General features: G+C 46.5%; 1 protein-coding gene across 4 annotated transcripts in view; it reads right to left on the reverse strand.

The window, feature by feature from the left end:
• The window catches only part of LOC119953871 (beta,beta-carotene 9',10'-oxygenase-like), a 45,422-nt gene that overhangs the window by 12,330 nt on the left and 5,287 nt on the right, over positions 1–27,805 (reverse strand). The window contains exons 1-7 of one of the 4 annotated variants that reach the window (XM_038778474.1): positions 24,909–24,989; positions 13,731–13,935; positions 8,854–9,065; positions 8,652–8,767; positions 4,401–4,503; positions 2,653–2,781; positions 1,150–1,310 (exon numbers count right to left, since the gene is read on the reverse strand). In XM_038778474.1, the coding sequence (XP_038634402.1) occupies positions 1,150–1,310; positions 2,653–2,781; positions 4,401–4,503; positions 8,652–8,767; positions 8,854–9,065; positions 13,731–13,849 (840 nt within the window). In that variant the 5' untranslated portion in view covers positions 13,850–13,935; positions 24,909–24,989. Of the gene's footprint in view, positions 1–1,149; positions 1,311–2,652; positions 2,782–4,400; positions 4,504–8,651; positions 8,768–8,853; positions 9,066–13,730; positions 13,936–15,475; positions 15,830–16,219; positions 16,551–24,908; positions 24,990–27,805 lie in introns of those variants that run through there. The other 3 variants (XM_038778473.1, XM_038778475.1, XM_038778472.1) reach the window with 3 other exon arrangements.

Here is a 27,805-nt window from a genome sequence, read left to right on the forward strand (position 1 = left end):
TTCTGCAGCTTCTCGCAAGCCGGGAAAAAAACCAGTTGAGAATCTTAAGAGGAATTTTAATTCCCTCTGCCCACAGAAACTGGGCAGCATGGGAGGTAAAATACAAACAGTGTATTCTCTGCTTGCTTCCTGTCCTGTGGCTATTTTGATGCTACTTTGTTCCTGTGAAGGGTACTGAAGGGCTCAGTTGTGAGTCTAATGAATTAATGTAAATATAATGTCATAGAATCATAGAATTTACAGTGCAGAAGGAGGCCTTTCAGCCCATTGAGTCTTCACCAGCCCTTGGAAAGAGCACCCTATCTAAGGCCACACCTCCACCCTATCCCTGTAATCCAGTAACCCCACCTAACCCTTTTTGGACACAAAGGGCAATTTAGCATAGCCAATCCACCTAACCAGCACATCTTTGGACTGTGGGAGGAAACCGGAGTACCCGGAAGAAACCCACGCAGACACGGGGAGAACGTTTAGACTCCGCACAGTCAGTCAGCCGGGACTCGAACCTTGGACCCTGGAGCTGTGAAGCAACTGTGCTAACCACTGAGCTACTGTGCTGCCCACAGTAGCATTAGGGTCATTAGGATTCTAATTCAGTTTTAACTGCCCACTGAACAGAACATCCAGGCTGAGTTTAGTTAACTCAGCAATGACCAGAGATCACACATGGACATTCTTCAGTTGCAACACTGCAACACTGAATGCTTAGATTGAGATATATATTTACGAACAGAACTATTGTGGTGGGTTCCTTGGCCATCCCCTTAATTATTCCTCTCCTGATATATGACTTGTCATTATTAAGCCGGAAAGAACAACTATATGACCTGTTCAAAGGCTTAGCCCAATTATGCTTTTGACCCGATATTAAGGGACCAAGCAGAGGACAGATTTTTTAAAAACTTCATGCCAATGGAAAATATTTAGTCCCTGTTAATGATATGGGATATCTGGCTTAATATATTGGGAGATTGTTGTTTTGTTACATCCTCTAATTTAATCTAAAATCTTGTTGATCAAGTACGATGTGTAAAATCTTAAAACACTGTAAGGTCCGCTCCGCTCTTCTGCAAACATGTCTTGTGTTTGGTACGTAAATGATATCATCATATTTTTAAAAATACTCCAAGTCATGCAAAGTTGTCATACCTCTCCTGTGTGTTTATTAACTACATGGATAATGGTGTTGAGTTCGGGCTCCCAGTTTATCGCATTGTTCAAACTTTTACCCCTGAATTTGGATGTGAGAATTTTCAGCACGTTTATTTTCAGTGGTTGCTCAACAAAGATGATATAGTTTTTAGACATTCCTATCAAGGAAAAACAAATGTTATTAGCATAATTTTATAAAGTTCAGTACATTCATTCATCATTTTACCACTTTTGTATGTAATAAATTTAGTGTAATAAAATGAAGGGCATTGTGTCTCCTTGAAAGGAATATTCAGTGTACTACAACAAGTAGCAGGGTTAGGTTATTCAAAGCCCCATTTTAATTTATGCCACCAGTGGAAGCTTCAAACTGAACATCTTTCCAATCCAAGGAAATTAATTAATGTGGTGAGTGGTCCCACATAGAAGTAGGTAATTTAAAGGAATATATAACATCATGCAAATAGAAATAAAAAAAAATAGAGTTAGTCACTCTTTAATGTAGGGAAATTTACAAATCAAGTCTTAATCTATTGGAATAATCAGGAGGAATGTCAACCAAAACTGTGATAGTCTTTTTATAAGCATACCTTCACAGGTACACTATTATTCCCTTTGGGGAATAGTGGGGAAATGGTGGAAGGATTCCAAGCTGAATATCTGCCAGTTGAACCGCGTTATGTATGCTCCTTCCATGGCCAACAAGTCCTGGCAGTAGACTCAAACCCGGACTTTCTGGTCCAGAGGTAGGGATGATACAATTGACCATAAGGCCCCCTGCTGTGATAGTAAGAAGGCTTCATGTTGTCGGCTAGTATAATGACACAAACAAATGTCCCTTCAAGTGTCTCCTCATTCATATCTCTAGATTTGCCAATTTAACCCCAGTCAGATATATGTGCGAATAAATCTATTGAACGTTCGATACAATTCAACCATGTATACATTTTAAATGATGATGAACTCAGCCTCATTTGGATTTGTTAGGCATTTGTTTGCAACGTAAGCTCAGCCAGATTCGCTAAACTAGGATATTTTAAAATTTGCATGGTTGTCAAGTGAAGGGCTCTCACAGACGCATGGAAGGGAAATAACAAACTAAAATTTAAATCTTGAGAAATAAATTATTTTATGCAAATGTTACTCCAGGTGCATTGTATAAAACTTTTGGCATCCACAAAGTGGAATTTTCTACATCCTTCAAACTTCCATTAATTTTACAAGTTTTGGAAACTTCAGCATGGCATTTACTAATTTCTAATTCTTATCTCATTATTTCTCTTATTCTTTTCATCTTGTTTGTGCCCTAGCCTTCTCATTAAAAATGGTTTTGATTCTTAAAAGATAAAGAAAAGCAACATTATTAATTATCCCATGATATATTTTACAGTCCAACAGGTGCAAAAAGATAACATAATAAATATTTCAATTACTCCTTAATGTGCAAACATTTACAGGTCAAGTCACAATCTATGCTAGTAATGAGAAGACATGTCAAACCAAAGCTGTGGTAGTAAGAAGGCTTCATGCTGTCCACTGCTGTAATACCACAAACAATTTTGGCTCCTTGAAGTGTCTCCTCGTCATCTGACTTCTGATGAGGAACAGCAATGATGTTATATATTGCGCCTACAAAACAAAACATAATTGTAGAATGACAGGATATTCCAGTCAATCATTCAAGTCTGTGTTAGTGTTTGATCCTACATGTGCCACAGAGTCAACTTCTGCACAATCCAAATTCATCTTCCTATTCTGCTTCAACTTTCAGTAATAATCCCTCATAAAAGAATTATCGAATCCATTTGAACCATCATTTTTGGAAGGGAATTCACTTTCAAACCACTCGCCGTAAAGAGATACATTCAAGTCTTCATTTTATTCTTTGTGAGATCATCGGTAAACTCTGCCCGCTCATTATTATATCGATGTAAACAATTTAAGTCATCCTGCCCCTTCAGAACCATAAAGATTTCCATTCGCTCAAAAAAGAAAAGCCCTAACTTTCTAATGAGTGCAAACTACAATCCATTATCGGTTCTCTGAAGGGTGGCTTGTCTTTTATTACCAGGAAACAATGTGGTTAACACATTACAAAACAGAAAAATAAATATTCTGAGTTCCCTAGATGGTTCAGTGATGAGGTGCTTCATTCAAAGTGGAACTGAATCATACAGAATATCAGCACAAGCAGGAAATACTTGACAGGATATAATAACACTCAATTTGAGTTACAGGGTGGCATTTCTAAAGTTGTGATATTGACTAATCTCAGTGAAATTAGCATGGAAATACCACGCCTTTCCATTGATTAAAATGTTACATTAGTACTTTTAAGCACTAAAAAGGGTAAACAGGTTAAAATTAACTTCTAAGCACTGAAAATAGTAAACAGTTTAAAATTAGAATCGTGGATATTTTGAAAAGGAACACTGCTAACTGAAAAACTCACAAAAAAAAGAGTATCTGTTTTCTGTGCTTTTAATGCTTGCAGTTCCACAACAAATTATTGAATTAAGCAATATGCATTAGAGAATGAACACATGATATGGTGTGTAAATGTTATGAATGATGCATTGTGAAGGCAACTATGCAGAAATAGATCACTCAAATTGCTTGGTAATAGATTTTAGATGTGGTACATCAGTTTAGTTTGACACATGGGAATAACTGCACACACAATAGCCCAATTCTTGTCGCACTTCATGATACAGAACTCAAAACTGCAAGGTGCGTTTATATTGCACTAGTGCTACTGAGTTTCCCAAGTGGGGATATAGTCAACTGCAAGCAAAATTTCAAAATGATGAGATTCAATTTTAAAACAATTGCTACAAACAGACAATCTATGCCTGTCCCAACAGTCTTACATTTGACTTGCCTTTGGCTGCACAGGACCTAGGCTGAGGCAATTTGTCTACAGATGAAGAATACAACATCTTTCACAATGTGTAAGTATTTCAATTACAGAACTTATTAAGTCTGTGTTGTTTGTCTCTCAAAAGCATAGAGGTAGGGGCTAAATGTGCTTCCATGGGAAGGAGAACCATGGATTGCAAATATGGATTCCATTACATTACCAACACACGAGATGAACACACTGGTAAACAGTGCATAGTACTCCCTCTCACACGTAAATGGGTTTCTGACGAAGTTACAAAGTTGGAATGGGGGCAGCTCCTAGGAATCTCCTTTCCAATGTTTGTGGAAATGCAATATCAGCGTATATTACTTTCTGGCAAATGTACCATTTTTTCCATACGAATTGCCCATATTGTAGGTTGTCCCATCAGGGTCATAATGTGGATGGGCTGTCGTTCCATTCACTGCTACAAATTTGGTCCAATCTACCTAGCAACATAATCATAAATTAAACAGACAAAGATTACTTTTAAAATTGTCAAAAAACTTGGTCCTTGTCATGTAGTTGTGAATGGATCGACAATGCTAATAAAGGAAGACTACATGCTCTGACTGAACAATATTAGACACGTATTAAAGTTAGTTGATTAAAACATTAGAATACGATGTTCCTCTATATAACCACATTTTCTACCTCAAATTGTAACATATGCACACATACTCATGGGCGTTCAAGTGTCACTGTAAGTGTTTTTCACACTTTTATCACTTCCACATTATTTAACTGCAGCCAGGGCCCATCATAGGGAGTTAGATAATCACGAAGTTAAATTCAAAGAGATTAGGGGAAAATAAAGTCCTTTAATTACAGAAAGCTCTTTGTCAACGTCGTTGAATTACAGAAAGCACTTTGTCAACATTATGGGCAGACCCCCCCCCCGCCCCGCATTGGGCCGGAGAATTGCCAGGGGGCAGCGTGATTCCCGCCCCCGCCGGATTCTCCGGCGCCGGGGTTTTGGCGGGGGGCGGAATCGCACTGCGCTGGCCGGTGGCCGCTGACAGCGGCACCCCCGGCGATCCTCCGCCCTGCGATGGGCCGAGCGGCCGCCTGTTTTAGGCTGGTCCCACTGGCGTAAATTAGACCTGGTACTTACCAGCAGGATCTGGCTCTGCGGGCGGCCTCCGGGGTCCTCGGGGGGTGTGCGGGGGGGGGGGGGGGGGGGGGGGGGGGGGGGGGCTCTGGCCCCAGGGGGTGCTCCCACGGTTGCCTCGCCGGTGATCGGGGCCCACTAATCCGTGGGCGGGCCTGTGCCCTGGGGGAACTCTTTCCCTCCGCACCGGCTGCTGTGGACCTCCGCCATGGCTTGGGCAGAGAAGAACTCCCCTGCACATGCGCTGGGATAACGGCAGCACATGCAGCGCTCCTGCACATGCGCCAACTCGCGCCGGCCGGCATAGGCCTTTCGGCGGCAGTTGGCGTGGCTCCACGCCGCTTGGCACGGTGCTAACACCGCCGGCGCTGATCTAGCCCCTGAAGGTGTGGAGGATTCCTCACCTTCCAGGCGGCCCGACACCGGAGTGGTTCACACACTCCTCGGCGCCAGGACTGCCCGCCCCGCCGGGGGGGGGGGGGGGCCGGGCAGTGGGGTGACCCTCCACAGGGCTGGGTCAGTGTCCAGGCACAGACTGTCATTGCCTCGCACCCCTACTGACCACCCACCTTAGACCCTGGTTCTGCATAGTGACATCGGCCAACATGGCTGCACCCACCCCGCCGTCCACATACTGGCATTGAGACAAGTTTCAACGAAGCCCACACAGCAACCAGGGGTGTGCTCGAACGGTTCTTAGGCATCCTGAAGATGCGATTTAGGTGCCTGGACCACTCTGGAGGGACCCTCCAGTGCTGGGAGTGTCACCCGCATAGTGGTGGCCTACTGCACCTTCCACAATATCACGCAGCAGAGGGGCAACTTGCTAGAGGAGCAGAATGAAAGCCAGTCCTCATCCAATGAGGAGAATGCGGGGGAGGGGGAGGATGGGTAGAACATGGGCCCGGGAGACCACACAACATGTGTGCCAGGGCCAGCGCGCACGGGATGCTCTGATCGCCCACTGCCCATGTGATGCTCCAGGGACAGAAGTGGGGAGTCCAAGATGCTGCAGTGTTCTGGCACCTCCCCTGAGGGGCCCATCACTTCCTTCTCCCTTGGGATGCCCGATGCCCCCCGGGTTACTCCATGGCATGGGGTGCAAGCAGAGGTACCTCTGGGGACCCTGCGCCAGTTGGAGGTCCACTGCTGTCTCGACCAGGGTCTGTATGCTCACGGCCATGGAGCACAGGGAGTGGACCTCCTCCATCTGGGCTGCACCACATCACCCATTGACTGTGCCACCACCTTCTGGGTCTGTGCCACATCAGCCAATGACTGCGCCATCTCTCTCTGGGACTGGGCCACCTCCCTCTATTGTCTGCACCATGCCGGCCAGTGCCTGGGCAATGCCACTGATGCTCTTACCAAATGGCCGGCTGTGACTAGGTCATGCTCAGGAGCGCCGCTGCAATGTCCAGGTAGCTCTGACACATAGTTGCCTGTGAGAGCACAGTCCTATCCAGGGCCTTGGATGCCACCTGCAAAAAGTGCCCCAGGCCTTGGACATGCTGATCCATGGCTGAAAACCTCGCCCCCAAGGCCTCCACCATGTATGCCACCTGTGCGGTGTTGGCCTGGGTGGCATGCATGGCCGGCACCACCTCCTACTCCTGCACATGGTTGGATTCTTCCAACTGAACCTATAGGTGCTGGAGGCTCGCCAACAGCCCCCAAGTAGTCCCTGGCTCTGCAACTGCATCTCTGCGATCGATGGGACCCTCCGTTCCAGAAGCCCAAAATCCATCTGGTCCCCCGGTCGGTCCGCCCTGCGACCATCCGCCTCCTCAGGATTTCCTACCTCCACCTGCTGTACTAGGGCATGTGTATGCTGTGCACCAGAGAGTTCCACAGGAACCTCTTCATTAAATTGCCCAACTGAGGTGAGTGTCTCTGGTGGAGGGTGTTGGAGACACCTGTGATGGGAAATCTGTGTCATCCTCGGACCCGAGCTCCGGGGTGTCCTGGGATTCAGATCGGTGGCTCCCATCTGTGTCAGTATCATCTTAATCATGGGTCAGCACATGGGGTTGTGGCTGTGGCTGGGGTCGGGGGGCACCAGAAGGGCCCACCCCATCCCCAGCAGCTCCTACAAGAAAATGAAATGAAAATCGCTTTTTGTCACGAGTAGGCTTCAATGAAGTTACTGTGAAAAGCCCCTAGTCGCCACATTCCGGCGCCTGTCCGGGGAGGCTGGTACGGGAATCGAACCGAGCTGCTGGCCTGCTTGGTCTGCTTTAAAAGCCAGCGATTTAGCCCAGTGAGCTAAACCAGCCCCTGGTTTAGACAAGACAAGACGCATGATTAGACCACAGGCCGGGGAGGGGAGGGGGTGGGGGGGGGGATGGAGTTGGGGGTGGTGGTGGTGGGTCAGAGGGTGGTATGGGATGGTGTTGGTGTGAGGGTGCAGTGTGGGGTGGTGGTGGTGGGGGTGGTGATGGTGGGGGGGCTCTCCACCCTGCCAACTGCCCTTTCTTTGGGCCCCACCAACCATGTCCAGGGCCACCTGCTCTGCTGCGGTGGAAGGCCGCAGGTCCGGCGGTCCGCTTGCAGTCTTCTCCTGCTCCCGGTGATTATGGGCAGCCTTCTCCTGGGGGTGGGGCAGGTGTGCGGTAGTTACGGGTATGTGGGTCGGGGATTAGTGCTAGGGGAACAGTGCTGTCTCCTCACCCTGGCCGTCCTGAGGAGGCCATGCAGTTTCTTGCGGCACCGCTGGCCGGTCCGGACAGCTTTGCTCACGGCACTGACCACCTCTGTCACCTGGCTCAGGGCCGGCGATTGGAGGCAGCTGGCTCTCCTCCACAGTGTCTCACAGGGTCTCGAGCCCGGAGTGCGTGAAAGGGGGGCCACTCTCCTCGCTGCCATCTTGTTGGCTGGGATGGTGTATGTGGGGAGTGCAGTGTGTATATGTGGCTGGAGCTTGTCAGCTTCCTGCCTGTCAATCCCGGACCTGCTGAATCCTGCACTATTTCTCATTGGAATCGATTGTGTTCCACGTGGCGTTGGTGCTTGCCCCTTAACAGTCGCTGAATCGGTCCAGGTGCGGCGCCAGTTTTGCTGTCATCGAAGTTCACAAATCCTGCCCAGGCGTCAATAGTTAGTCTCAGGAACGGAGAATTCCGCTGCAAGACTTTGATGTAAATGTGATAATGTGGTTTGCCGGGGTTAGAAGCTTTAGCCGAATTTGCGCTACGGTTCCAAAGCAGGCATTAGGCCCTTGGGTAGTATATTCAAGAGGCCCAATGTCTGTTTTATGCAAGAATCCTCGGCACTTTTGACTGTGGGAGATCACACACAATTCCTAAATTGTACTGTCTCCTAAATTTCTGCACTCGACATAAATGTACTGGCAATTCTGAAAGCAACTTGACAGACAAGTTAAAAGTACCAACATTTTCAATGTCAGCTTTTACTTCAAGCAGAAAAATTGAACTAGCCTTCACAAAATGCAAGTTTATGCCAGTGAAGTGATAAAGTAATGCTTACCTTTTCTTCTGTGTCAAGTGTACTGGGGTTCACTTTATGGATGAAATTAGTTTCCGTGGTCGCATAGTAATCTCCTTTGTACTGTGCAAAGTTCACGCTGCCATTATCAGTGGCTTCTAAAACAAAACATTACCTTTAATTGGAACACCAGTTTTCATCTTCACATGAAGCACAATTACATCGATGGATACTTGGAACATACTTAGTGTTTCAAATTTGCTAGCAAATCGTTCAAAAATGTTTTTACAAGGATCCGGCATTGCAACAGTCCCAAATTCAGATACCATGATACGGTTGTTTGCAGAGTTGGTCCGATATGTTTCACTGCGTAGAAACTTGCTCATATAGGTCACATTACCATCTTCAATTTTGAACTGATGCATTAAGGCCATGCCATCAAACCAGTGGTTGTAACTAAAGAGAGAAAAGACCTGAAGTTTATTCAATACGGATTATAGACATTATGCAGTTTGCTCATGTGCATTTGTGTGTGTGGATGATATATATATTGGATGGCAGAGCAGGTTCAAGGGGTCAAAAAGTCTACTCCTGCTGCTATTTCCTATGTTCTTTCTTTAATGGGGCATTCTACAAAGATTACTAGGAATAACTTCCAATGAACTTCTGAGGAAGCATCCACATTGGCTAGACTTTTGGGTCTGGGTAGCCCGATGTTGTAAGGAGGCTGTTTATGGGAATGCCTTTTTCTTTCCTGAGGCTTGAGCTTTTTGGGCTTACCCACTACCCCTAGATTTTTCCTACCGGTGTGAAAATTGAGGTGGGCCTGAAATGGCCCTTAGCCTGTCTTTGATAGGTAACTTAAGGCATCAAAGCTTTGACAAAGGGTCATCTGAACTCAAAATGTTCGCTGTTTTCTCTCCCTACAGACCTGCTGAGATTTTCCAGCATTTTCTTTTTGGTTTCAGATTCCAGCATCCGCAGTAATTTGCTTTTATCCAGTTTTTACTTCAGGCATCAATTGGGGTGAGGGCGGGGGTGGGGCACCAGGGTTGGTCTCGCCCATTAATCCGTAAAATTGCAGAGGCATCAGCGCTGCCCAGTTAACCTCCTACAGTCCCTGCTGGCGGGAAACATAAACTTCTGCCCAGTGTTTTCATGGAAAACTGCAAATGGTATGAAGGATCCTTTTAATGGCAAGGTTTACGTTCCTCGAATCTCAATCAATCTCACTGGCCGACAAAAGGAACAATCAAAACTATGGAGTCTTATTTCTGTGGTCCGAAACAGTTCTTAGAGATTATTTTTCAAATAAAATCATATTTTCCTTTCTGTTTCTTCTTAATCTTTCTCAATCCAATCTTCTTTCTCTCTCTTTATATCTGCTTCGACATGCAATTTGAAATAAATTAATCTAATTTCCTTAAATCTCACAATTATATTAAAGGAGTTATAAAAGGAGATAGACTGTTGCCTCATTAGAAACATAGAAAATAGGAACAGGAGGAGGTCATATGGCCCTTTGAGCCTGCTCCAGCATTCATTATGATCATCTAACTCAATAGCCTAATCCCACCTACCCCCGATATCCTCTGATCTCCTTCACTCCAGGTGCTATATCTAACTGCTTCTTGAAAACGTACAATATTATGGCCTTAACTACTTTCTGTGGTAATGAATTCCACAGGCTCGCAACTCTCTGGGTGAAGACGTTTCTCCTCATCTCTGTCCTAAATGGTCTACCCCGTATCCTCAGACTGTGGCCGCTGGTTCTGGACACCCCCACCATCAGGAACATCCTTCTTGCATCTAGCCTGTCTAGTCCTGTTCGAATGTTACAGGTTTTATGATATCCCCCCTCATTCTTCTGAACTCCAGTGAATACAATCCTAACCAACTCAATCTCTCCTCATGCGTCCTTCCCGTCATCCCAGGAATCAGTCTGGTGAACCTTCACTGCACTCTCTCTTCGAGAGGTTGATCATGAAGCACATCGCCTCCATACTCCCAGAACGCCTTGATCCTTTGCAATTCACACATCATCGCAACCGGTCCAAAGCAGATGCCATTTCCATGGCCGTACACTCATCACTAGAGCATCTCGACAACAAGGACTCCAACATCAGACTCCTATTTATTGACTACAGCTCCGCCTTCAACACCATAATCCCAGCCAAACTCATATCAAAGCTCCAAAACCTAGGACTTGGTTCCCCACTCTGCAACTGGATCCTCGATTTTCTGACCAACAGACCACAATCAGTAAGAATGAACAACAACACCTCCTCTACAATAGTCCCCAATACCGAGGTACTGCAAGGCTGCATACTTAGCCCCCTACTCTACTCCCTGTACATACACAAGTGCGTGGCAAAATTTGGTTCCAACTCCAGTGACAAGTTTGCTGACGATAAGATCATAGTGGGCCGGATCTCAAATAATGACGAGTCAGAATACAGAAGGGAGATAGAGAACCTAGTGGAGTGGTGCAGCGACAACAATCTCTCCCTCAATGCCAGCAAAACTAAAGAGCTGGTCATTGACTTCAGGAAGCAAAGTACTGTACACACCCCTGTCCGCATCAATAGGGCTGAGGTGGAAATTGTTAGCAGTTTCAAATTCTTAGGGCTGGACATCTCCAAAAATCTGTCTTGCTCCATCCACGTCGATGCTGACACCAAGAAAGCACAACAGCACCTATACTTCCTCAGGAAACGAAGGAAATTCAGCATGTCCACATTGACCCTTACCAACTTTTACAAATGCACCATAGAAAGCATCCTATCTGGCTGCGTCACAGCCTGGTGTGGCACCTGCTTGGCCCAGGATCACAAGAAACTTCAGAGAGTCGTGAACACTGCCCAGTCCATCGCACAAATCTGCCTCCCATCCATTGAGCCCATCTACACCTCCCGCTGCCTGGGGAAAACAGGCAGCATAATCAAAGACCCCTCCCAACCGGCCTACTCACTCTTCCAACTTCTTCCATCGGGCAGGAGATACAGAAGTCTGAGAACACGCACAAACAGACTCAGAAACAGCTTCTTCCCCACTGTTACCAGACTCCTAAATGACCCTCTTATAGACTCACCTCATTAACACTACACCCTGTATGCTTCAACTGATGCCGGTGCTTATGTAGTTACATTGTATACCTTGTGTTGCCCTATTATGTATTTTCTTTTATTCCCTTTTCTTCCCATGTACTTAATGATCTATTGAGCTGCTCGCAGAAAAATACCTTTCACTGTACCTCGACACACGTGACAATAAACAAATCCAATCCAATCCGATCCAATCTAGAGCAAAAACATCCTTCCTCAGATAAGGAGACCAAAACTGCACACAATATTCCAGATGCGGCCTCACCAAGGTGCTGTATAATTGCAGCAAGACATCCCTGCTCGAATCCTCTCGCTATGAAGGCCAATATACCATTGACTTCTTCATCACCTGCTGCACCTGCATGTCTACCTTCAGTGGCTGGTGTATGAGGGCACCCAGGTTTTGTTGCACACTCCCCTCCTAATTTATGGCCATTCAGATAATAGACTCCCTTCCCGTTTTTACGGGAAAATGGATAACATCGCAATTATCCAAATTACAGTGTATCTGCCATTCATTTGCCCACTCACTCAACTTATTCAAATCACACTAAAGGATCTCTGCATCGTCCTCACAGCTCACCCTTCCCACTCAACTTTGTGCCATCTATATGTTTGGAGATATTGACCGGGATTCTCCGGGAGCCGACACGGCGGCCATACCGGCGCCAAGGGGTGGCGTGAACCTCTCCGGTGTCGGGCTGCCCGGAAGGTGCAGAATCCTCCGCACCTCCAGAGGCTATGCCAGCCCGGGAGGGTTGGCGCAGCGCCAACCAGCGCCGAAGGGTCTCCGCCAGCCGCGCGAGTTGGCGCATGTGCAGGAGTTCCAGCATGTTCTGCCGCATTCGCCGAACCGCTGGCCTGTTTCCTGCGCATGTGCAGGAGGTTTCTTCTCCGCGCCGAATTTTACAAGCTTCTTCCTTGGATCGAATACTACCTTGAATTTCCCTTGTAAGCCATGATTTTACCACCTTTCTCATTTTATTTTTGTGCCAGACATGCGGGGCGAGATTCTCCGCAAATGCGGAGAATCGTAAAGGCTGCCGTTGGACAGGCCTTGAGCCACGACAGCCTTCACGGCCACTTCCGGGGCCGATTCTCCCCCCGGGCGGGGCTAGGAGCGCGGCCCCGTGCGTCACGGCGGCGTGGCCTTGACGACAGTTGTCAAGGCCGCACGTCAAGCGTCACGCCGGCTGATGCGGCCGATGACATCAGCCGCGCATGCGCAGTTGGCGTCTTTCTCCTCAGCTGCCCGGCAAGACGTGGCGGCTTGATCTTGAGTGCGTCTGTTTTGGACGCTGGCCCGACGATCGGTGGGCACCGATCGCGGGCCTGTCCATTCCCGAGCACAGTCGTGGTGCTCCCGTGCCAATCGGGCCTCTAGATGCCCCAAACGGGCATCTGGCGCCCGTTTCACGACGGCAGCGAGCAGGTGTGTTTGTTGCCGTGGTGAAACGGGCGTGAAGGCCCGGCCGCTCGGCCCATCAGCCTCGGAGAATCACAACTCGCCATAAAAAATGGCGAGTGCCGATTCGTGGCGTGGGTCGGGCGTGGGGGGGGGAGAATAGTGGGAGGGCGTAAAAAATGTTGGGAGGCCCTATCGCTATTCTCCCACCCGGCGTGGGGGGCGGAGAATCGCGCCCGCGCTTCTTGAATGATTTCCATTCTCTGTCCACTGTCATCCTTTTAAGTAACGTTCCCAATCGATCATAGCCTTAAATCATCGTAGTTTCCTTTATTAAGATTCAGGACCTTGGTCTCAGAATCAACGACATCACTCTCCATGTTGATGAAAAATCCTATCATATTCTGGTCATTGTTCACAAAGATCCAAGATGCCCCGTTATCCTCACCACCCCATTATCAGCTTGCAATTCCTGAAAGTTGCGGCACAAATAATTTTAAGATGAAAGTTGAGGGGAAAGTCTAACTAATGACACACTTTACAAGATTCCCTCATGCTGGCATAATTTGTGTTTGTTACCACTGTTTCACATATACAGAAGTATACACTTACTTGTCATTTCCAAACTCAAATTTTCCAGGCCCATTTCTCAGCAGATTTCCTCGCAACCATTTAGGGATTTCCCCTTTGACTTTCACTGGAATGGGTTCAGGGGTTTCCTCCGCAGTCATGAACAATGGTGCTAAACATTCTAGTCCCTTTTTCCTGCTGTGATATATTGGTTCCTTTGTTTTAATTGGAAACAGGTGCCTCAAAACTTTAAAAACAAAGTTCAGAAATAGATTCCGTGAGTACACAGAACGTTGGTGTACCTGTTATAAAATAGTATACAAGGCCTCTCACATTTGGCCATGTCAATGGAGAAAACAGCAAGCGGAGGTTATTCAACAATTCACAGTTCTGGTTGGCATAAACATTAGAAATGCATGTCAAAAGATAAATTCATATTCTTTAACTGAATTATTTATTAAAATGGGTTTTGAATTTTGGCTGAGGAGAATAAAGATAATTACAATTCTGCCTGCACAGTTTTTCACCAGGAATAACTTACCCTTGTTATATCCTTCTGCAAGGGAATAATGATGAATAGGGTGGTCTGAATGGGAAGGAATTTGGCAAGGTTAGCACCCAGTGAGCAGGCTGGGTGGGATGATTGGGAAGAGGGTAGAAGCAGCAGTGGGAGTTGTTGCTTGAAAGGACAAGTTGCTCGTTTGGGCACTCTGCAGAATGCCAAGAAAGGAACAGAGTACCTTTGGGCTGATTCAAACCTGGAACCGCGGCTGGGGAGTAGAGAAGCAGGGGTAAAAACAAATTGTCCAACAGGGGAGGTGGCATGACTACGTAAGATGGAAGAGAGGACACAAAGGGGGCAACAGAAAAAATAGGAGATAGAAATTGTGGGGTTGGGTCCAGACCTGCAGCCAAAATGCAGACATAAATGAATGACTTAATAGAGGCATACAAAATGATCAGAGGGTTAGATAGGGTGGACAGTGAGAGCCTTCTCCTGCAGATGGAGGTGGCTAGCACGAGGGGACATAGCCTTAAATTGAGGGGTAATAGATATAGGACAGACGTCAGAGGTAGGTTTTTTACGCAAAGAGTGGTGAGGCCGTGGAATGCCCTACCTGCAACAGTAGTGAACTCGCCAACATTGAGGGCATTTAAAAGTTTATTGGATAAGCATATGGATAATAATGGCATAGTGTAGGTTAGATGGCCTTTAAATTTTGACTTCCCATGTCGGTGCAACATCGTGGGCCGAAGGGCCTGTACTGCGCTGTATCGTTCTATGTTCTATGTTATAATGTGATGTATTCAGGTGAAGTCGGCATGAAATGAAACAAAATGAAAATCGCTTATTGTCACGAGTAGGCTTCAATGAAGTTACTGTGAAAAGCCCCTAGTCACCACATTCCAGCGCCTGTTCGGGGATGCTGTTACGGGAATCGAACCGTGCTGCTGGCTTGCCTTGGTCTGCTTTCAAAGCCAGCGATTAGCCCTGTGAGCTAAACAGCCCCTGACAGGGATTCATTAAAAAAAATTCAGGTTATAAGCAGAAGAATTTTACGATGCCTCCTGGTACTTTGTGTTGGATAAATTAAAAATGATCACACTTGGTACATTAGGTATCCAAAGTTTACAATGGATGTTAATCAGCAATTAGCCAAAATATGCCAAACATCTTTGGATCAACAATTTCACCAAACACTAAGCTCATGGGTTTAACAGAGTTGTTCACTGTTCCTATTCTTTATGTAACCATGTTTCTAAATACACTTAGTATTTGAAAATACCTCTGGTAAAAATTAATTTTTGACCAACACTAGATCCAGACGTGTCGCGATTTTGGGAGGAAGGGGGTCCAAGAAAGCAGCAGTTTCATTATTCTTCTGTAGCTAAGCAAACATCTGTGTATTCCTGGCCCCCAAAAAATAATTTTAGCACTTAGCTTTCAGATCTTTCCTGCAGCACCAGCAGCTTTTACTGAGTGCATCACTGATGGTGCAGACGGCAATTACCAATTAAAACGGCGCTGGGTTCCACGTAGATTATAGGAGTTCAATTTGCACAGATCACAGGGTCTCCCACCTGAAGCACACAGGCACCTGGACTATCCAACAGAAACCCCGAGAATAAATTGATGGGGGAACTCAGAAATGGGGTAGTGAGTGCACAACCTCCATTTTAACTTCAATACTGCCCCATTTCCCCAGTGGAAGGAAGTTAAGACCTCCTCATGATGTTAAAGAAATCAAGTTTGCACACAGTGAAGCTGCATTCAATAACAAATGAACAGCAATACCTCATCTCTAAAATAAGCATGTCTGCACATTGAAGCAACGTGCTACTGCAACCTGTTTGGCATTTCCTTACAAGTTAAAAGAAATATGCTAACATATAAAAAACATTACTTTTGTTTTGTCTCCAAACAAATGCTACACTGTTTTAATAGCAGGACTAAGATATAACCAATAAATCTTGATTTCTAAACTGAAGCCAGCCATATTCGAACTTACGATACTAAAACATTGACTTACGTTTTAACACTTTAAGCTCTCTCATGTTGAGCGGTTCTAGTATTATTGCAAGAAAGTAATTCCTTTTTGTCCAAACGTTCCTGTTCAGCAAGTATTGTTAAATATGATCCCTCAGTCACATTGGCCCACAATATTACACTGTTTTGGCAGACTTTACCCTTTGTACTTGGCCTTTTCAGTGCTTACTTTGCATGGGGGGTGTGGCCATTGTGTAATGCATCATATTTCAGGAAGCAACAACATATGAAATCCTAGAAAGGTCAGTGCAGGAAGTGGCTAATTGGCACACCATGGCGGGGTTTTCTATCTGCCCCCGAGCGTATGGACAAACACCACCAGATCTAGATACTTCTGACTGGTCAGAGGCACGATGCAGGGATGCCTCTATACCCGCTGCTGTTTGCTCTGGCAATCGTGCCACTGGTGATCATCTCAGTGCAGTAAAGGGGTGGAGAGGTATCGAAAGGGGGGTCACAGAGCATAGAGTTTCATTCTACGCAGATGACTGCTCCTCTACATCTCAAAACCCCGGACCAGCACGGAAGGGATAACGAAACTCCTAAAGGAGTTTGGAGCCTCCTCAGGCTACAAGCCTAACCTGAGCAAGAGCGAGATCTTCCCTGTAAACCTGCAAGGGAGAGGGACAGAGCTGGGGAAGGGACTGCTGTTAAAGCAAGTCCAGACCAAATTCAGCTACCAGAGGATCCAAATAGCCCACGGCTAGACACGGATCCACAAATGGAAACTGACAAGTCTGGTGGGGGAAGTCAAAAAGGACCTGTAGAGGTGGGACCCTCTCCCACTCTCCCTAGCAGGCAGAATACGGACAATCAACATGAGCGTAAAGCCCAGGTTCCTCTTCCTGTTTAGATCCCGTCCGGTCTACATCCTCAAGGCCTTTTTAACACAGTCAACAAACTAATCATATCGTTTGTGTGTGTCCATGTGTGGTTTTGGTGGTTTGGGGGGAGAGAGAGTAGAACCCAAGAATGCAATAGAAAGTCGGACAAAGGAAAGAAAACGTGGGAGGCCTGGCCCTCCCGAACCTACTCTTCTGCCACTGTCCGGCCACTGTAGAAAGAGTACGAGATTGGGTGAAGGAACCTGGAGCAGAGTAGGTGAAGACGGTGGAGAGTTCCTGCAAAGAGAACTCCTTCCGAGCCCTAGCCACAGCCGATCTCCCATCCCCCCCCTCTGGCCAATTACTCAAGATCCCAGTGGTGGGAGCCACGATCCGGACGTGGTACCAAATGAGGCAACACTTCAGCCTAACCAAATGTCTACTATAGCCCCCAACTGCAACAACCCCAGCTTCAGTCCTGCAATAATGGACACCACCTTCAAAAGGTGGAGACAGGACGAGGTAACTCTGATGGTTAGGGACGTGCACAAGATGATAGAATAGCGACCCTGGGGAAACTCATGGAGAGGTTCCAGTTGCCAAGAGTAAATTACCTTAGATTAATTCAGGTCAAAGGTTTTCTCCACGAGGAAGCAATGATATACCCCAGATACCAGGACACTCATTAGAAGAACTGCTGGACTCAAGGAACTAGGTATAGAGATAGAGGGTGGACTCTGGATTGAAGCGCTTCACAGGGTGAACTTCACCTCCACGTGCGCAGGGCTGGGCTTAACGCACTGAAAGGTTGTGCACAGAGCGCACCTAACCAAAACCCGAATGAGTGATTTCTTTCAAGATTTGGACAGTGCCAGCGAGACCCAGCCAACCACACCTACATTTTTGGGCTTGCCCAGACTTGTCGGGTACAGTACAACATTCTTTGAGGCAATGTCCAGTATTGTGGGAGTGAGAATGGAGCCACGCCCAAAGGTGGCGGTCTTCGAGATTTTAGATCTGCCAGAACGCTTCATGGGGATGGAGGCCAACGCCCGAGCCTTTGCCTCCCTGAATTCTCACTGGAGAATTCTGCTTGGCTCGCGATCGGCAGCACCACCCAATGCAGCAGACTGGTTGTCCAATCTGGCCGAATTTCTCAGGCTGGAGAAAGTAAAATTTGCCACTTGGGGTCAGAAGAAGGCTTCCACAGGTCGTGTAAGCTGTTCACCAACTTGTTCGAAGACCTATTCGTAGCCAGCAACCAGTAGAGTAAGGGGAGAGACATGAACGAACCACGTGACAAAGAGGAAAAGGAACGGGGGAACGAGGCCGGGAGGAGGGGGGGGGGGGGGGGGGGGGGGAGGGGGGGTGAAGGCACGCAAAGAGAACGAGAGGGATAAGGGACAAAGCTGCAGGAGATTGGTCTGAGGGCAAGCTGAAGCCCAAACTAAACTGTAAATAGAAACTTGTAAATATGTGCTCTGGCCATATTGGAGATTGTAACATATGTATGCTGGCTAAAGGAGGGTCATGGTCACAGTGTAGGGAAGACAATTGCTTGTAAATATATGTGTTGGCTTCTGTTTTGCTCTTTTATTTCCCTTTTTGGCATGGTTTTGTAACGTGCAACTTATGAATTGTTAAATGTAGGATGTGAAAATCTTATAAAAACGTTAAAAGAAAAAATACTCTCAATAAAACAACCCACAACACTGTTAAAACTAAATTCACCTATCTCCCAATAGTAGAAAATTCCAGGATTCGGATTCGGATCTGCATCATCGTCAAAAACAAATCAGTTTTTCTTTTTTTTTTCAAATGTATTTCATTACAAACATGTATCAGAACAGGTTACAGTGAACAAACACCCCGGGAAACATACCTCCCAACAATCGGCTATAAAGTCTGCACAGATTTTTCCCCTTTTTCACCCCCCCTCCCCCACGACGAACAGCCCCTCAAACACGGTCACAAACATCCCCCACCTTTCCTCAAATCCCCCTGAAGAGCCCCTTAACTCATACTTTAGCTTCTCTAATCGAAGGAAGTCGTACAGGTCACCCAACCAAGCCACTAGCCCCAGTGACGATGGCGACCGCCGCTCCAGCAAAGAGGCGAAGGCCAAGATATCGGCCTTCCTCCTCTCCATGAGCCCCGGCTTCTCTGAAACCCCAAATATCGTCACCAAAGGGTCCGAACCCACCTCTTCCTCCATTATCCTGGCTAAGGCCCTGAACACTCCCGCACAGAATCTTCCCAATTTTTCGCAACCCCAAAACATGAGCGCATGATTCGCTGGCCCCCGCCCTCACCTCTCACACTCATCTGCTACGTCCTGAAAGAACCCACTCATTCTCGCCCGAGTCATATTCACCCTGTGCACCACCTTAAACTGTATCAGGCTCATCCTTGCACGGGAGGAGGTCCCGTTTACCTTGCACAATGCCTCACTCCATACTCTCCAATTGATCTCTCCTCCCAACTCCGCTTCACATTTCTCTTTGATCTTCATCAACCGCTCGCCTCTCTGCTCCCCCAGTCACTTGTATATATCCCCAATTCTTGCCTTCCCTTCCATATCTGGGAGCAACAGGTGCTCCATCAGGGTGTATCCCGGCAACCTAGGGAACCCCCTTCAGACCTTTCGCGCAAAGTCCCTAACCTGCAGATATCTGAACTCACTCCCCCTTGGCAGCTCCACCCTCTCCCTTAGCTCTTCCAGACTGGCGAACCCTTCCTCCTTGACCAGCCCCACTTTCCTCCACTTCCTGTATACACTATCCATCCCCCCGGCTCAAACTCATGATTCTCGCACAGCGGCGTTAGCACTGACATCCCTTCCACCCTAAAATGCCTCCTCAATTGATTCCATATCTTCACTGTGGACTGCACCACCGGGCTCCCTGAATACCCACTTGGAGCCATAGGCAACACTGCCGTCACCATAGCCCTCAAACTATACCTTTTGCAAGATTCCTTCTCCATCCTAACCCACTCTACGCCTTCTCCTTCCCAACACCGCCGCACCTTGTCCACAATCGCCACCCAATAATAATGAAGCAAGGTCAGCAACACCAACCCCCCCCCCCCCCCCCCCCCCCCCCCCCCCCCAACCGATGTCTCTGCCTCTGTAGCAAGGTCCTCCCCACCCTCGGCAGCTTCCCCGCCCATATAAGGTCAGAAATGATCATGTCCACTTTCCGAAAAAAAAGTCTTTGGTATAAAGATCGAGACAGCTTGAAAGATAAACAAGAACCTCGGCAGAATATTCATTTTCACCACTTGGATCCTTCCTGCTAGCGTTAAGTGCAGTGTATCCCACCTCTTAAGATCCTCCCTAGCCTCCTCTACCAACTTAGTTAGCCCAGTCCATTCCCATGCTACCTGAATCCCCAAATACCTAAACCTATTCCTCGCTACCCTAATTGGCAGACCCCAAAATTATCCCACTGTGCCAGCTCATTCACCGGGATCACCTCGCTTTTGAATCAGTTTTTCTTTGGGCCCTACCTTGTCAGCGAATTAAGTTTCATTGAAATCCATCCATTCGTTTTTGAGATCTAGGGAGAGATTCTGCTGCCCGCCGCTGGTAGCGGAGTTGCCGATACGACAGGGAATCTTATGTTGGGCATAAAACCGGAGCGGCGCTGGGCACTGATCACATTGTGATGCTCCAGTGCCCAGCTGGCAGCAGAATCAAGGATCACACCCCGCACTGGCAGGAGGATGCAACTGAGTCATTTATACCCATTTGCATTCTATTAATGGGCTGGACACCGGATTCTCCATGCCTCTGTGATGCCCCAGCCCTCTGGGTTGGGATTCACGTGGACGTGGATTGGTCCAAGTATTTGCTAGCATGGCCCCGACACGGTGGACTGTGCAGTGGGCCATGTGGTGGGCCAAGGCTAATGTAGGTGCCCCCAAAGTCCATCAGAGGTCGCCCCTCCCTCTACAAGTCAAATCCTGCCGACCCCAACCCCTGCCTCCCCATCAGACACACCCATCAGAACCCCTCCCCCCCACCAGAGACCCCCATTAGACTCCACATTATACTCCCCCATTAGACTGCCTCTTTAGACTCCTCCGCCAGACCTCCATCAGATCCCCCCACCAGAGACACCCATCAGAGACTCCCAAGTCAGTGATCCACCATCAGAGACCCCCATAACAGAGACTGCTCATCATATCAGACATCCTCCCCATCAAAGACCCCCCATATCAGAGACCCTTCCCCACCCCGATAAGTCATCCCTGCCTGGAAGTTAAAGAGCAGTCCAGACAGAAACAATCAAAAATCACTGCTTTTTATCTCACCTGCCTCTTATATGGGCTGCCTCAGACATCTAAAAGTTAAGTGCTTTCACTTCCTCTTTTTCTAGCAGAAATCACTTAACCACTTTTGATGTGGTCAGGAGCTGTCAATCATAGCTAGATATTTATAAACGTTGCGGTTAGATTCAAAGCAGGCTACTTGAGATGTATTCAAGTGCGAAGGGAAATTAAAATAAACACCTGACTGTCTGGAAGCTTTTACCCCATCATTTGCAGCCTACTTTCTGTTTGAAAGCGAATAGAAGCCTTGCAGATCAAAGGATCGGGGTGGGGGAGGTGGGTAAAGTTTTGTGGCGTGGTTTTGGCTTTCTATGAAGTTACAGTTGCTGTTTCCTACTCTTCTGACTAACAGGCTCCCGATAGTGAGGTCCAGCAGCTGGGCCCTATCTCACCCTGCAACATAATTTTGCATCCCCCTCTCCCACCATGGAATTTTGTGGGTTCCCGCCCCCCACAATAAGAAGGTGACCCAACCCCCCCCACCATCGACCTCCATTACAGAGACACTCTCCAAAGACCTCGCCATAAGAGTGAGACCCCCATAAAAGAGACCCCTGCCGGGAAGCCCGCACTACAGAGACCTCTGCCTGGAAGTCCCCCATCAGAGACCCCTGCCTGGAAGCTAGAGAGCAGTCCAGGCAGAGACAGTGAAAAATATTATTGCTTTAAAACTCACCAGTGTAATACACCTGCTGGCTCAGGCAGAAGAAAACAACACCTGTAAAATCCTAGGAAGGGAAAATCACAATACCTGGAATTAAACCACCTCAGATCTTTGATCTGCAAGGCTTTCATTCATATCAGAGTGAAATTGATTTTACTAGGCTGTGATTGACAGCTTGCACACACCCAACTGTCTAATTTCTTTTCACACTGGAGTGGATTTGAAATAGCCTGCTGTGAAACTAACCACAATGTTTACAAGCATCTAGCTATGATTTACAGCTCTTTGAAGACAGTAAGTAATATCACTTCTTCTTTTTCTCTGCAGAAAGCACTTAACTGCCTTTGACCAGTGTCCATCCCACTTTTTTGGTCAACGCTAGATTTTCCACTGCATCGGGAACTCCGCTACCAGCAGTGGGGGGGGGGGGGGGGGGGGGCAGAGAATCCAGCCCACTGTTTAGTCTTCACTACTACCCTAAATTTTGAAGTCTATAATTCTAGTAAATCATGCACCTTTTCCATGGCTACAGTAGCCTTTCTGGAATGTGCTATTTGGTGGAGAATTTTGTTTCACAATGCGGAGCTAATCTGTCTTGTTGTTTTATATTGAAAGTGAAAGATGAAACATTTTAATTAGCTTTTTCAAAAATTTTCTCAGACATAAATTACATTACACATATTTAACTAACATTTAACAATCCTTTCCTCAACCCGAAAACAATTAATTAATTAACTAACTGCCCCCTCCCCTTTTAGCTGCTGACTGAGGTTAATTCCTTAAAGTGAGATATAAACGGACACCATCTTTTATGAAACCCCGCCTCATTCACTTTTAAACTAAACATAATTTTCTCTAGGCTTAGAAACTCTATTAAATTCCCATATAGACCAAGGAACTGATCATCAACTTTAAGAAGCACAGCACAATAGACTCCCGTCTGCATCAATGGCTCCGAAGTGGAGATGGTCGATAGCATTAAGTTCCTGGGGGTCACCATCACCAACAGTCTGTCCTGGTCCACTCACATTGATGCAACAGTCAAGAAAGCCCAACAATGTCTCTACTTCCTGCGGAAGCTAAAGTAATTTGGCATCTCTGCATTGACTCTCATAAACGTCTACAGATGTGCAATAGAGAGCATCCTATCTGGCTGCAACACAGCCTGGTATGGCAACTGCTAGGCCCAAGATCGCAAGAAATTGCAGAATGTGGTGAACTCAGCCCACAAACTTGCCACCCCCACATTTATTCTGTCTACACCTCTCACTGCCTCAGGAAGGTAGACAGCATTATCAGAGACCCCTCCCACCCAGGCATTGCCTTGTTCCAGACCCTTCCATCAGGCAGAAGGTACAGAAGTCTGAAGACTCGCACATCAAGACATAGGAACATCTTCTTTCCCACAGCTGCAAGACTCCTCAACAACTCCCCCCTCAGACTGATCTGTTCCCTGTAAGAACATTATTCATGATGCCCTATGCTGCTCTTGCTCATGTATTTGATTTGTTCGCTGTGTTTGGCTCCTTGTTCTACACTGTAACCAATCACTGTAGCTATATGTCCCTATCTGTAGCTCTGGCAAGTCCGACACCCTGAATATGACTCCCAGGCAACTGGTGCTAAAGATGGGGTTCCAGAATTAGCTCCGTTTTAGGCACGACCAAAACATGTGTACATGATTGGCCCGCCCCCTTCCCGTATCTGTCACAGATGTACTCAACCGCTTCAAACATGCGACTCATTCCCGTCAAATATTGTAATTTTTAAATGTTTGCAATACCATTTTGACTGCGGGAAAATATGATACATTTTCTTTATAAATTTAAAACAATTAAAATATCAAGACAGTTAACAATGTAATGAATGCAGGAAATCCAGGTATATTGCATTATATGTATTTGGAGCAGTTAAAAGCCTGGATTAGTGCGTGATTGCTGCAGTCATGTTTTTTAAAATTCTGGTTTGAAAGACAGCTCGGCTTTTTGGAGACAGAGGTGCAATTAAAGCATCATAAAGGTTTGAGAAAATGGACTTTCATTTGTATGAAGGGGGTCCCTTTCCCTTTCCTCAAAAATTCTGATAGTATATTGCATGATTTATAATTAGAAAAGAACTGATGGAAGGTTCCCAGTGGATTCTGAATGAATGTACTGCTGGTGTTGTGAACCCTGCCAATGAAGAACAAGAAGCAAATGAAGCGCCATTAGCTGCCAGAAAACTGAGAAACAAACGTATTCAGTATATCTTCAACCATGAAGTACTGTTATTTGAAGGCCTCAAATCCTCAAAGATCTGCATCCTCTCTAAACTCTATAGAAATGTAAAATCTTTGTTCCTCAGACTGGCCATTAAATCCTGAGATTGAGTCACAATGTAAGCCTGCTTTTCTCAACTGCATATTAGTTTTTTTTACTTTTAAACAGTGGGACATAGAAGAAACTATTTAATGGCGTAGTGACAAGATTCATTGCAGTCAGCATCAGACCTGGCAGAGTTAGAGGTCTGAGTTGGCTGGCAGATGGGTTTCGGGAGGTGCAGATGATGGTTGCAAGAGTCTAATGGTGTCAGTGGGGGTGCAGGTGGTCAGGGTGGGAGTAGATAGATTGTGGGATATTGGTGAGGGGGCACGATTACTGTCTAGCTTGTTGGGCCTACAGAAGGAAACACTCTTATTCCTGCTGGGCGACACACATGCAATGTTCTTAAGGCAATCACTTCATAAATTCAGCACTTCCTGTCTATTCAGCTGCTGGGTTTCCTGAGGCTTTCGAAATAAATTTAAAATAAAAAGACAGCTAAATTGAAAACAGAACATTTGAGAAATCTGTTATTTCTTCACAACAAACCCTCCCTCACGACACAGAATTCGTCTCCAGCTTAAATCCACGCCCATGTGTTCTCCGATGCCCTGGGATAAAAACACCACGCATATTGTTGAAATCCTGCGTCACAGGCTCCAATTAGCAAATTAGCAATTTCAGATATGTCAAAATAAAAGCCCTGTCGGTGCTAATGGCTGCTCTTTACCGTCACAATGCTTTAAAAGTCAGCACTTTAAAAAAAATGTATTTGCTGCCACCGCATAGCAGGATGTTTGAGGTAAACATGGGAGCAGAAGGTTGATCTCATGAACAAGTCAAACTGAAAGAGGCCGAGGAATCATAGAATCCCTACAGTGCAGAAGGAGGCCATTGGGCCCATCATGTTGCACCGGCCCTCTGAAAGAGCACCCTACCTAGACCCACTCTATCCCCCACAATCCCACCTAAGATGCACACCTTGGGGCACTAAGGGGCAATTTAACATGGTCAATCCACCTAACCTGCACAACTTTGAACTGTGGGAAGAAACCGGAGCACCAGGAGGAAACCCACGCAGACGCGGGGAGAGCGTGCAACCTCCACACAGTCACCCAAAGCTGGAATTGAACCCGGGTCCCAGACGCTGTGAGAGCTAACCACTGTGCCACCCATGAAGGGAAATAGGACTGGATTGAGAAAGATACGAGTTCAAGGCTATGGAACCTTAAAGTAAGTTTGTCCCGGTGGGTTAAAGAAAGAGAGAGACGTACGAGAGGCAGCTGCTTGCTTGATCTCAGTGGTTAGTTGGATGATAGGGTTGTCCAATGATGAGAGGTTGAGTAAATTTGACCTCTAATCTCTGGAGTTTAGAAAAATGACAGATGATCTCATTGAAACATACAAGATTCTGGGTGGGACTTCCTGGCCCCGCTCACCGCCAGGATTGACCCATCCCACCGGAAGTCTCGGGGCATTTGGCTGGGCTATTGAATCTCTCGTGGTGGGTCACACCACACCGGGGCCAGAACATGGCAGCCTCTGAAGCAGATTGACTGGTTAGACATTGAGACGTTTGGTCCCCTGGCCAGGAAATCTAGAACACGAGGGCAAGGCATTAGGGTGAGTTGAGTATTTATGACGTGAGGACAAATTTCTTCATTATATTGGCAGGGGGCATCTGTCCACTCTGAACGACAAAGCTTTTTGTCACAATGGATCACAGTTATGGATTACTACTGTATTACTTTTAATGTAAATATGAAACTAGTTTTTGTAAGGTGAGAGGGTTTATTAAGGAGACTATGATCTTCCATTCAGTAGGTCATATTTCTCATTTTAGGTTTAAGAGCATTCACTAAAGGCGTTGCATGCAGAAAATTGTCACCAACTCAATCCACTACCTCTGTCCTCGATAATCTACATTGGCTCTTATTTCGCCCATCCTCATGTTTAAATTCCATCATAGCCTTTTCCCCCAGCCCCATCCATAGAAACATAGAAAATAGGTGCAGAAGTAGGCCATTTAGCCCTCTGAATCTGCTCTACCCTTCAATATGATTGTGGCTGATTCTTCATCTCAATGCCATATTCCTATACCCTCCCCATACACCTTGATGCCTTTAGAGTCTAGAAATCTATCTACTTCCTTCGTAAACATATTCAATAACTTGGCCTCCACATCCTTTTGTGGTGGAGAATTCCCCTGTTTCACCACCCTCCTCATCTCAGTCCAAAATGGCTCACGCTGTATCCTGAAACTGTAACCCCTTGTTCTAGGCCCCCCAGCCGAAGGAAACAATTTCATCGCATCCAATCTGTCCAGCCCTGCCAGAATTTTGTACATTTCAATGAGATCTGTCTAACTTCCTTCAGCCTAATAATCTCTCCCCTCTCTTAACTTTATGTTGCTGATTTTGATCTCATAAATACCTCCCATTTACCCCATCATTAACAGCCATACGTCAAGCAACATTGACCCTCTACTCTATACTTTCCTCCCTAAATGTTTCCGCCTCTCCACGTCTTTCTTCTCCATTGAGACACTCATTAAATCTAATTGTTTTAATACATTTCACCTCCTCAACATAATGGGCACAATCTGCCTGAATGGGAACAGAGTCCCATAGTGCGCACGATTAGCCTGGTGATTCCCGGTGCTTGGAGTGCCTTGAAACACCACGGTATCGAATGGGCATTCGGGTAGATCGGGGGCCTCGACAGGGAATGCGTGGCCGAGACCACACATAGAACATAGAACATACAGTGCAGAAGGGGGGCATTCGGCCCATTGAGTCCACACTGACCCATTTAAGCCTTCACTTCCACCCTATCCCCGTAACCCAATAACCCCTCCCAACCTTTTTGGTCATTTCGGGCAATTTATCATGGCCAATCCACCTAACCTGCACGTCTTTGGACTGTGGGAGGAAACCGAAGCACCCGGAGGAAACCCACTGTTATGGAAGAGGTGTTTTCAGAACCCCAAAATGTATCATGGAGTTCAACCAACCCCCACCTTTAATGGATTGTTGCTTTTGAAGCACACGGCTTGTTCCCCAGGTGTAGTATTACAATTATGGACACGTGGTTTTTAAAACATAACAATGTTTATTCCATGAACTCAAATTAACCTGTTAAATAAACATTGGATTTCTTAACACCCCTTACTTCAAAGATAACCCCGAAAATAATACAACACTACCCAATCCTGCAAACTGTTCCTTTACACATCCAAAAGACTTAACAAATCCTTCAAACAGAAGCACATTAGATTCATATTCAATACTGAGACCTTTTTATAATTCCGATTTCATCAAAGGATTAAGAGATAGTCCTTCATGGCAGAAATCACCAGCAATGCAGCTCACAGCCACACCCAAGCTTTCTTCAAACTTAAACTAAAACTCCCAAAAAGCAGAAGAGAGCTCAGCCCCCCCCCCATG

Source organism: Scyliorhinus canicula, chromosome 19, assembly GCF_902713615.1.
Source record: "Scyliorhinus canicula chromosome 19, sScyCan1.1, whole genome shotgun sequence".
NCBI classification, from domain to species: Eukaryota; Metazoa; Chordata; class Chondrichthyes; order Carcharhiniformes; family Scyliorhinidae; genus Scyliorhinus; species Scyliorhinus canicula.